We start from the raw sequence: 11,190 nt of genomic DNA on the forward strand, positions 1-11,190 counted from the left end.
GTGGGCCTGTCTTTCTGTGGTGGGAGCTCAGAAAACCTGCACTGTGACGTTCAGCGGAGGAAATGGGAAGGGGCATGGGGAGGGGGCTGCTACTTGGTGACAGGACCAGAAAGCCTCAGAGGGTCTCAGGAGAGCACAGCAGAGTTCCTCCCCTCCGGCCAGGGGGCTTTCCCACCACCCTCGACCTGTCCCTCCACCCCCCCCCCCACCTCCCCACCCCTGAGGAAGCTTCTGATCTGGAAGGATTGCCTTCCCCTGGGCACCATTCACTGGAATGGGGCTTTCTCTGTGTGTAGCCCAGCACACAACTGTTATTTGTGTCATGCACCTACATTCTATCTCCTGGGCCTTACGAGAAGCCCGTTGAGCGGAGAGCACAGACAAGCAGGCCAGTCGTCCACCAGAGAACAGGTCAGAGGAGACTGAATTTCCAGGTCTAGTCCCAGCACCACATGGAGAGCATCTGGTGTGGACCATAAATAAAGGCGTCCATTGGGTTCCATGCCAGAAACAGATTCCCTGTTTGGGTCAAAAGAAGTCAGAGGAAGTCAAAGCTGCAGCCCTCGCTGTGGGTTTGAAGACATGGGCAAAGAACGTTTATATTTAAGATAAAGCAGAGGGCACGTTGCAAAGGCACCAGGGAGGTTTTTAAAAGTTGCTGGAAGGAGGGGCGCCTGGGTGGCTGGGTGGTTGGGCATCTGCCTTTGGCCCAGGGTGTGATCCTGGGGTCCCGGGATCAAGTCCCACGTCAGGCTCCCTGCATGGAGCCTGCTTCTCCCTCTGCCTGTGTCTCTGCCTCTCTCTGTGTGTCTCTCAGGAATAAATAAATAAAATCTTAAAGAAAAAAAGAGCTGGAAGGAGCTTGGCTTAAGGCAGCAGCAGATCCTGACTCTGTCACAGGATTGCTCTGACGGTGGCATGGACCTCTTGGCTGTAGAACAGGAAGAGAAGTGGGGTCAGAGAAGGAGGGGGTCATGTCATTTGAAGCACAGAATAGGCTGTCAGGAGAGCTCGCTGGCAATGTCATTGGGACTGTCACTTCTCTTTGAAGGTCCCCGGGATGATGCAGGTGTCCTGGGCCTTGACCATGATGTCAGCACGAGTACTGCTGGTTGGGAGCTGGGGCAGCACTACCCCCATGGGTGGATTGACAGATTCAGGTCTGAAGGGTCTGGGGCAGCTCAGTGGGGAGAGAGCCCCACCTCTGGGGTTGCTGGATTTGACAAGTAAAAATACGGGACACTCAGGGGCACCTGGGTGGCTCAGTCGGTTAAGCATCCGACTCTTGGTCTCAGCTCAGTCTTGATCTCAGGGTTGTGAGTTCGAGCCCCACGTTGGACATAGAAATGACTTAAATAAATAGAACTTTAAATTTTTTTTTCTTTAAATAATACAGGACACCCAGCTGAATTTGAATTTCAGATGAACAACTAGTAGTTTTTCAGTGTGCCTCGTGCTCCTGATCAGTGGTGCCAGGCAGTGGCCCAGAGAGACAATTCCACATTTGCTGGCTTTTCCTTGAGAGGCAGGGGGAGGCCAGAAGCAACAGGGCTGAAGGTCTGTGCTTCTCTGTGCTGTGTGTGTTCTGGCCAGAGTGCTCACGCTGCAGCCGCGGGTTCTAAGTACACCAAGCAGCCGCCTGGAACGTTCTCGGGCTGCTTACGTAAACAGGTCCTCATCCAAAGGCTCCAGGGGGCTGTTGGGGGTGACCCTGGGCTTGTGCTCTCCTTGGCTTTCTGGCCCAGCCCAGTAAGGAGCATCCTCAGAGAGGTTCCAGAGCCAGAGGTAACTGAAATGTCTCTCCTCCCCAGCCACCGCGGACATCAAGCCAGGAGAATGGTGGCCAGCAGGACATCAGGGAGAAGCTCGCCTGCCCTCCGCGGGGGTCCCCAGCCAGGCCCCAGGCAGTGGAGAGCCCAGCAGGTAGGGATGGGGAGGTGTCCTGGGAGGGCTCCTCTCGGTCCAGCCTCTGACTGTGATAGCAGAGGAGCGTGTCACCTGGGCCTGAAGCAGCCCACGAGATCCCCGGGGGAATGTGGCCATGACACCTGTTAACCTCAGAGCCCAAGGGGAGGGACCTGCTACCTGGGAACCCTCGGTTGTCAGACCGGAAGGAGAAGAAACTTCTAAACGTACCCAGGGGACTCGTTTCGAGAACTGTGAGTTGAGCACGTTTGTGAGCCGGGGTGGTTTGGAGTGACCTGTGAGCAGTCTTAGCTGCTCCTGTCTCCTGTCTTAGCTGTTTGCTTTTGGACAAGGTGGGATGGAGGGCAGAAGGATGGAGAACGAGATGAGTGGAACGGCTTGGCTCAGATGTCACCTTCCTGAAATAGAAACTGGATCCTGCACGGAAAGAAAGGTCCTTTCTCTTCCTCTGCACCAAATGCGTACAGACGGGCCTCCCATAGGTCACTCGGGGTCCTTTAGAGTCTAGAAAGTCTGGGTGTCTAGGCCCCTTCTTTCAGATCCGAGGAAGTCTGCTCCGGGAGAGGAGCCTAGCCCTGGTCTCAGCCCCGACCCGACGGCGGGGCACCCCGGCTGCCACCACCACCGCTCCTCCTGGCCACGCAGGGCCCTGCAGCCTGAGTCACTTCAAGACGGAGAAGCCAGCCTCCTGGGCTCCCACACTGGCCTAGAGCCGTGTTTAACGTGACCACACCCTTGGAGTCCCTGAACTGGAGGGATTTTGCTATGGTGACTGCGCAGGCCCCCTGTGTCTCCACCTGTGTATAGAATTTTCTATAGACTTAGGAAGTATTGCCACCAACGTGTCTGCGGTGAGCAGGCCGGGACCCCAGCCGTGGGGATGGCTGACCTTAGCCCCCTCAGGAGCTCTTTGAGCAGCAGGGTCTTGCAGAGCTGGGGCGGGAGGGGGGCTACATTCAGACCCCTGAGACCTGAAGCCTCCGCCTCCCTACAGACGTTACCCCTCACGGTGCAGAGGGAGCAGAGGATCCAGCCCATGGCCCTCCCTCCCCTGGCTCAGGCCGGGCTGCCGTCCCACGGGTGGAAGCCACAGAAACGGGAGTTCCTGCTGAGCCCCACGGGCCGAAGGCCTAGCAGAGTCGGCTCCCATAGCGCGTGCAGCAAGGCTGAGAGGGTGCTGCAGCCCCCCACCCCCACTGGGCAGCACCCCGCCACCTTTCTCACCTGCGCCACTAGGCAGAGATTGTGGCGGGCACGGGGTAAAAAGACAGTTGGGGCTCCCAGGGGCAGCGGCACTGTGTGCGGTCGAGCCGAGGACTTGGGCCTGGACTGGGGTAGGGAGGCCAAGCTTCTGGTCTCCTCCGGCCCAGCCCCTGACCCGCTGGGGACCCAGGGGCCCACCTCCCCCTCCTGGCTGAAGATGTGGCCTGTGTCAGAAGTGCCCGAGGCCCACAGGCTGGTCCTGGGGCCAGGGGATCCCCCGCTCTCGGCACCCTCCTAAAGCGAGGATGCGACATGAAAGGGCTGGGCCCCGGGATCCGGGGGTGCTGCTCCCCGGGCCGGGCCCAGGCACAGTGCACGTCTCAGCCAGGCCACACCGGCCCTCCAGGGTTGGGACCGTTCCTTCTTCCTTCCCAGGAAGGCGGAATTCATTTCTGAGGCTTGCCAGCAGGAACAATTGTCTCTCGCCAGGATAAGTGTGTTCATAGTAGGCAGGGGACCCCACTGGCTCTCCTTAGGAACATCCCCCCGGTTACGCCAAGTGGGGTGAGCCAGGGATCCCCCCAAGCTCCTGTAGGGCACAAATGCCCCTTTGGGGTTAATTAAGTTCAGGGGACTGTCGCCTTAATGTCAGTCATGTGCATTCATCTCTTAAGTCTGGGAGAAGTAGGGGCGAGGGCTGGGGGGGTTCTGTTTGAGGAAGAGGAGGAAGAAAAGAGGGAGAAGTAGACAGTTGGTCCCCCCACCCCCGGCTCTTGGCTCCCCCACCGGCTGTGTGACAGCTGCCAGTGACACTGTCCCCCTGCCCCCGGCCTGCTCTTCACGGCTGCCCCACATCTCAGCCAAGCACCCCTTCCCCCGCCCCCGACCCCAAGGGCCCGTGGCACGGAGGCGCAGAGCGCCGGGGTCCCTGGGCCTGGGCCTGGGCCCGGCTCCCACTGTCCTGAGGGACCAGGGCCGGCGGCTCGGCCGACGGTGTCCGTGTCCCTCCCTGGCCCCACGCAGGCTCTCAAAGTCGCTGGTGGATGAGCCGGGAGAAGGGGAGAGACAGCAGCTCCGCGATGACTCAGGCCTGGGGAACATTCGTCCCTCGGCTCGCCCCAGCTCCTCTCTCTCCCTCTCCCTCTGTCTCCGTCCCTAGAGGACAGCCCCCTGCCCCAGAAGACTGCCGGGCGGGCGCCGCCTGACTGCTGGCTTCCCATGGAAGGCTCTGGAGCGGCGGGTCTGGGGAAACGGTAGACCCAGCGATACTCTCATGGCTTGACCCCAGCTAGGAGGGGCCTCAAAGATAGCGAGGCCCCAGCGCGGCTGCACCCGCTTCCAGCCGCCGCCTGGCCGTGCAGCTGCCTCCCTGGAAGCCACGAGAAAAAGCTTCAGACCCCGAAGTCCCCCCCGCACCCCCAAGTGTTCCTGTTCTCTTTTCTCTCTGCTCCTTAGAGTCCTTGGCTTCGGGAGCCGGGGGTAGAGGGGGGGCGGGGGGAGCACACAGTTAACCCGGCGCATCTGCTGGACGGTGCCCCCCAGGCCGAGGACCCCAGGGAGTGGGCTCCAGGCCAGATCAGATCGGAAGCAGTGTCGGGGCGCCCGTCCCGCCGCAGACAGGGTATGACTCTTTGGCAAGTCTCATGGCTTTTAGAAAGTGAAGAAGAGAGAGCGTTTACATCCGTCTCCACGGGCGCTTTATCCCCCTCACATCTGTCCCCAAGGGACACGCGGCAGCGCCTGATGACACATAGGTGCCTCCAGCTCAAAGTAACTAGACACTAAGAACAAGGACATCAGGGGAATGAGGCCAGGAGCCCTGCGTGTCCCTGAGCACACGCACACACACACACACTCGCGTGCACAGTTGACAGTCTGTGCATTTGCCTGCGTCCCGTGTGTGCTCTCCCCGGTCACCCCACGCCTCGCCCCCTCTGCGCTGTTAGGGCGCAGGTGCAACCTCCGTGGCGGTGCCCGAGAGCCCGTGGCGGGCCCTGAGGAGCGGAGACCGCTGAGGGGGATCGGACCTTCGTGCCCACAGCGACGCGGGGTCCTCCGGCCCCGGGAAGGCGCCGCTGTGAGATTATGACTCAGCAGCTTTCCAAACACGAGCAAAGATTAAATATCGCCGGGAGCCTTTGCTGGCTCTTCCCTCCCGCACAAAGCTCCCATTGACGAGCCCGGACACCTCCGTGGGCAGGCCCCGGGAATGGATAATTGTCCATCTCGCGGGCCACCCCCCACTCTCCACGTAGAGTGAAGTTTGCCCGGGGCTCGGCACCACGCTGCCCGTGGCGGTTTACGCTCCCGCAGTCACAGGTCGCTGCGTCCTGACTCTCCTGCCCACGCGCTTCTCCTGCCCTGCCCTAATCTGGCCTCATCACCATTTCTTGGCCCCGGGTCCCCGCTGCTCAGACTGCTGGGCTCCCCACTCGAGGGTCCTGGAGGCCGCGCTGAGCCTCCACCTCTGCCTCCCACGGTGTCCCTCCCCCACAGGGCCTTGAAGCCATCCCCCCCGCAGAGCTCAGTGACAGCGGCCAGCATCCTCAGTCAACACCACCACCTCCCGCAGCAGCGCCCAGTGTGGTTGGGGCCCGGCCAAGCCAAGCGATGGCTCTTTGGTGCCCTGCCAAGGGCGGCCTTCTCCAGTGCCGGAGGAGGGGCCGGAGGGGCCCCCTTGTCTGAGGATGCTCTTCTCACCAGCAACCACACTACTGTGGGCAAACAAGTGCCCTTTGCCCTCGTGCCCTGGGGCAAAGAGGAGGCTAGTGTAAGGCCTGTTAGGGTTCTCCAGAGAAAGAGAACCAACGGGGGAGGGGAGGTGGGGATGGGCAGGAGGGGTTATTTTAAGGATTTGGCTCACGTGATTGCAGAGGCTGGGCGAGGGTACCCCTACAGGGTAGCCCAGCAGGCCAGAGACCCAGGGGAGAGTTGCGGTTGGAGTCCAAAGGCCGTCTGCTGGCACAGTTCCTTCCTGCTCAGAGATCAGTCTTTGTCTGCTTGTGCCTTCAACTGACTGGACGAGGCCCACCCAGGCTATAGAGGGCAATCTACTTTGCTCAAAATCCACCTATTTAAGTGTTAATCTCATCCAAAAAAAACCACCACAGAAATATCCAGAATAATGTTTGACCAAATATTTAGGCATCCAGCAAAGTTGATACATAAAATGAACGCACACCTAAGAGTTTTCATACCCATTAACAAATTGCTCTCCCAAAGGACGGGGCCCTTTTCTGGTTGCACTGGGGTTGGGAGATTACAGATTCCTGGCCCTGGGACCCAGACCTTTTCTCCCTTCACTTCTCACCAACTCACCTCAGCGTCCCCCATCCCCAAAACCTCATCTTGCTGCCTTGGCTTTAAGGTCCCCTGCAGCAAAGCTGGCCTGCCATCCTGGCCTCCCTGTCCTGCGACCGCGTGATGGACATCCCCGGGTAACCCAGGAAGAGCTGCCAGTGTTCTCCGAGTAGTTTGCACTAGTTTCTCTTGGTTGTGCCTTCTTAAAATGTAGCATGGCTACATTTTAAATGGTCGAGATGATAATTTTTTTTCTCTTAGAATTACTTTTTAAAATTTAAATTCAATTAATTAACATACAATGTATTATTAGTTTCAGAGGTAGAGGTCAGTGGTTCATCAGTCTTATATAACACCCAGTGCTCATGGCATCGTGTGCCCTCCTTTAAGTCCATCCCCCAGTAATCCCATCCCCCCACCCACCTCCCCTCCAGTGACCCTCAGTTCATTTTCTATGGTTAAGAGTCTCTTGTGGTTTGTCCATCTCTGATTTTCTCTTGTTTTATTTCTCCCTCCCTTCCCCTAGGTTCCTCTGTTTTGTCTCATAAATTCCACATATGAGTGAGATCATATGATAATTGTCTTCCTCTAACTTATTTCACTTAGCATAATACCCTCTAGTTCCATCCACATCGTTGCAAATGGCAAGACTTCATTTTTTGATGCTAAGTGGTATTCCATTGTGTGTGTGTGTATATACATATATATATATATATATATATATGACCACAGATGGCCATTTTTATATCTATTTTACCACAATATAAAAATAATCAACGCTATAACAATAATCAATCAATCCATCAAAGATTTCTTGCCTAAAGTATGGGTAGTTTTTATGCCAGTCTTCTCCTAAATTTGAATTTGAAAATTTTTCCGGTGTTTTTTATTTTTCTAAAGATTAAAGTATTCTCACTGTAAAAAAGAAAGAAAAAGAAAGAGGGGCCTAAGGGAATATAGAAGTGAATCAAATAAATTCTAGTTTCCTCCCAAGTCCCACTCCCCAGAACCAGAACCCCCATTTATGGGGCCCACAGTTGGCCTCAGGGCACAGCCTCCCTTGCAGAATCATCACAGCTGACCTGTAGATATTTTACAGGTGGGGAAACTGAGGTTCCTCCACTGTCAGCAAACTTGCTTACGTTCAGTCACCAGCTAGAGAGCAGCAGAGCAGGACGGAGGGCCTGGGCCCTTCCAGGAAGCATACCCCCCTGGCCTCCCCCACCCCTACCTGCCTATGCTCCCACCCCTGTGTGCACACGTACATGCACACTCTCCCCATTGGTTATCGAGAGGAGCCTCACTCTCCAGGCTCACACAGTGTTTGCTGTGCACCGACCATGTGAAGCCCACAGGCCAAGACACCCACTCAGGGAAGGGAAGACAGACCTGCCACGTACAGAGCATGTGCCAGGCTGGTAGCTGAGCTGATCTGTACGTTAGCTCATTCAGTGATGATGACAGCCTGGGACTCTGATCTTTAGAGTTATGGTCAGGAAAATGGGTACACAGGTAGCAAGGACCCCAGAAGTCAAGGTAGGAGCAAGGTGTGTACATGTACACAGCTCTATGATAGCCAGACAGCAAATGGCTGGGTGGTTTACGGGGGGATCCCCAAACCCAGCAGGGTGGCTGGGAGGTCACAGAGCCAGGGGCCCCCTCCCAGGATTTTTTTTTTTAAGAGTTTATTTATTTATTCATGAGAGACACTGAGAGAGAGGCAGAGTCATAGGCAGAGGGAGAAGCAGGCTGCCTGCGGGGAGCCCAATGCAGGACTCCATCCCAGGACCCCGGGATCACGCCCTGAGCAGAAGGCAGACACTCAACTGAGCCACTCAGGTGCCCCCCACTCCCAGGACATCTTGTCCAACAGCCCCGAGCTGAGGGTGCTGGCTCTGGGACTCCTCCACCACCTCTCTGTGAGGCTGCTCCCTGGGGCTGTGGTCCAGATGGCATCTGGAGGATGTCTGACTGTAAGATTCCCCTGGGCTCAAATCTTGGCCTCACAACCTGTTTGTCATGTGTGTGACCGTGGCAAAGTTCACAAACTTGGGGCCTCAGTTTCTACATCTGAGAAATGGGGTTGTGATGCCTGCAAGACTCTCTGGGCCTTCCCTGGCCACCGCACCTAAAACTAGTGTCCTCTCGCTGCTGCAACAGATTACCGCACATGGAGTGACCCGAACACCACAGATGTGTTAGAACCTTACAGTCCCGTAGGTTAGAAGTCCCACACAGCTCTCACCGGGCTGGAGTCCCAGGGTCCCGGGATCAATCCCCGCGTCGGGCTCCCTGCTCAGTGGAGAGCCTGCTTCTCCCTCTGCCCTCCACCTACTCATGCTCACTCGCTCTATCTCTTGCTCACTCACTCTCTCTCAAATAAATAAAATCTTTTACAAAAATAAAAGGTGCCAGGGAGTAGGATGTGGACAGAATGGAGGACCATTCCTCTGCCAGCCACACCTCCCTGGGCCATCCTAACACTTCGATATCCCCCCAAGCTCCCTGTCTCCCTTCGCTTCAGCTCCTCCTTAGCATTTATTTCTTTTTTATTCTCTTCCTCCTCCCCTGGAGTGTGAGCTCCATGGGGGCAGGGATGCATGCCTCCAGGCACCCCGCTGTACCCCAGCCCCACCCGAGCCCAGGAAGGACAGTGCCTGCCAGGCACCTTTGCGCTCAGAGGGAAATTCTTTCCTTCCTCCTGCGACTCCTAACCATGCAGTAGCTGTGACCCTAGGTTGCATGTCTTGTTCCAGGGAATTTACATCAGCCTTCACCGGCAAGGCCCGGACCCCCAGCACCCCGGAGATCCTGGACCTGAACCTTCCCAAGGCCAGGGCATCAGCCCTGACCCCTCAGCTCTCTTCGTGCGGCCCCCAGCAGGCCAGCCGCCCCAGCTCCATGATGTCCTCCACGAGGGGCCCACAGGGTAAGTCAGCCCAGAGGGAAGAGCATCGTGCTCTCTGCGCCCAGCGGGCTGCAGGGAAATAGGGAAAAGGCCGCGTCCCCTCCCTGCAGGACCAGAGCCGCGGCCGGTGTCCCCTTCTGCCCTAGAGACCAGTTCTTCACTCATCTTTCTATCTGTGCAACTGCCATGGGCCTCGGGGGCTCAGGCACAACCTGGCAGACAGACCAGCCAGGCAGTGCTCAGAGTTAAGATCCCCCCACTTCTGTGGGACTTGTGTGGTGGGCCCTGAAACCTGGCCCTGGCTCCTGGTGGGAGGCAGCGACACAGGCAGCCTGGAAATCAAGCAGAAGCACGTGCCTTGGAGGGGGTGCCACTAGAGGGACCGAGGCTGGGGTGGGCCCAAGGTGCCCCCCTCCTGCCATTGTGGTCACTGTAAAGACCACTTCCTCCCTCTATCCCCTGCTAGGCTTGGCCAGTTGACCACGCCCCTCCCCTCCCCAGCTGAGCCTGGACCTTTCTAAGGCGGCTTAACTCAAACTAAGGGAGGGACACCTGGCTGGCAAAGTCAGCGGAGCCCGTGACTCTTGATCTCAAGGCTGTAGGTGGGAGCCCCATGTTGGGTGCAGAGATTACTTAAAAAATAAGATCTTTAAAAATAAATAAATGAAAAATAAAGGGAAGCAGGACAAAAGAATGTCAAGCAACAGAAAACCCGTCCCCTACCAGGATGTACGCGTTTCTGCGACTCCTGCCCCCTCGCTTCCTGCCGGCCCTGGGCGCTCCGGTCAGCCAAGGCCCCGGGGCTGGCATGTGGTTAATGGGCCGAGGCTGGAAGGCGCGCTGGCCCGTCACCTCCAGGGCCCATCTGCCAGCCCCGTGTCCCCCCAGCAGCGCAGGTCTAGCAGCTTCCTCAGCCGGGCCCACAGGAAACCCCGGCTGACCCCGGGAAGGCCTGGCCGCGGAGAGGGGTGCAGCCCCGCGCCCCCCGCGCCCCCCGCGCCCGCGCGGAGAGAGCTCAGCCTGCAGCAGCCTCGTGTCCTGTGGCCTCGACAAACAACAAAGCTGTTGCCAGCAAAGCTCACGGAGGGCCCCAGGCCGAGCGGCCTGCTTCCTGTGAGGAAGGAGCATGGCCACGTGAGCCGTGCCCCGGCCCGGAGCAGGTGACCCGGGAGGGAAGGTCCTCTGTGTTCTGTTCGCACGGAGCCAATTGAAAGAAGGGCTTGTATGGGACAGAGGGGACTCTGTGCGGGCGCTGCCGCGGGGCTGGCAGCGCGCTCTGGCTTTTTCTTCTCCAGGCAGCCAGTCTCACAGAAAGTGAGGGTGGCTTCGTCGCCAGTGTCCCCATCCCGTTGCCGGAGGACCCGCCAGCTTCCCCGTCTCGGCCCGCCGGCCGCTGCAGGTGACAGATGTGGAGAGACGTGGTCTGCGAGCCGCCAAGTGGCTTCAGGGACCGAGGCGAGGCCCGGGAGCAGGTCCAGCGCGGCCCCCGCGACGCGGGCCCCTGTCCCCGCGCCTCCGTCCCTGCCCCTCGCACAGGGGACCGCAGCCGGGTGGACGGGGCGAGCCCAGGCAGCGGGGCCCTGTCTCGGGAGCCCGTGCGAAGGGGCGGGGGCCCTGGCCTCGCTGGAAACCAGCGCTCGTCTCCGTCCAGCTAGGAGAAAACTGAAGGGATTTAGAATAAATAGCAAGGGAGACTCATTCTCCAGCCATATTCCCGAGCAACAAATTTGATATTTTTGTCCTTTTTTGAAATCTGGTAAGAATACGATATAGTCCCGTATGTAGCTTGGAACATAAAGCCGTTCCTAATCTTCTGCACACGTGTTTTCTTTAAAACCTCATAGCGAAAAAAA

General features: G+C 57.9%; 1 protein-coding gene across 6 annotated transcripts in view; it reads left to right on the forward strand.

The window, feature by feature from the left end:
• The window catches only part of ARMC9 (armadillo repeat containing 9), a 148,057-nt gene extending 136,906 nt beyond the window's left edge, over positions 1-11,151 (forward strand). For all 6 annotated transcript variants that reach the window (XM_077869197.1, XM_077869200.1, XM_077869201.1 and 3 more), the window contains 3 exons: positions 1,812-1,923; positions 9,186-9,358; positions 10,633-11,151. In XM_077869197.1, the coding sequence (XP_077725323.1) occupies positions 1,812-1,923; positions 9,186-9,358; positions 10,633-10,655 (308 nt within the window). In that variant the 3' untranslated portion in view covers positions 10,656-11,151. The remainder of the gene's footprint in view (positions 1-1,811; positions 1,924-9,185; positions 9,359-10,632) is intronic.
• The last annotated feature ends 39 nt before the right edge of the window (positions 11,152-11,190 follow it).

Source organism: Canis aureus, chromosome 24 (genome assembly GCF_053574225.1).
Source record: "Canis aureus isolate CA01 chromosome 24, VMU_Caureus_v.1.0, whole genome shotgun sequence".
NCBI classification, from domain to species: domain Eukaryota; kingdom Metazoa; phylum Chordata; class Mammalia; order Carnivora; family Canidae; genus Canis; species Canis aureus.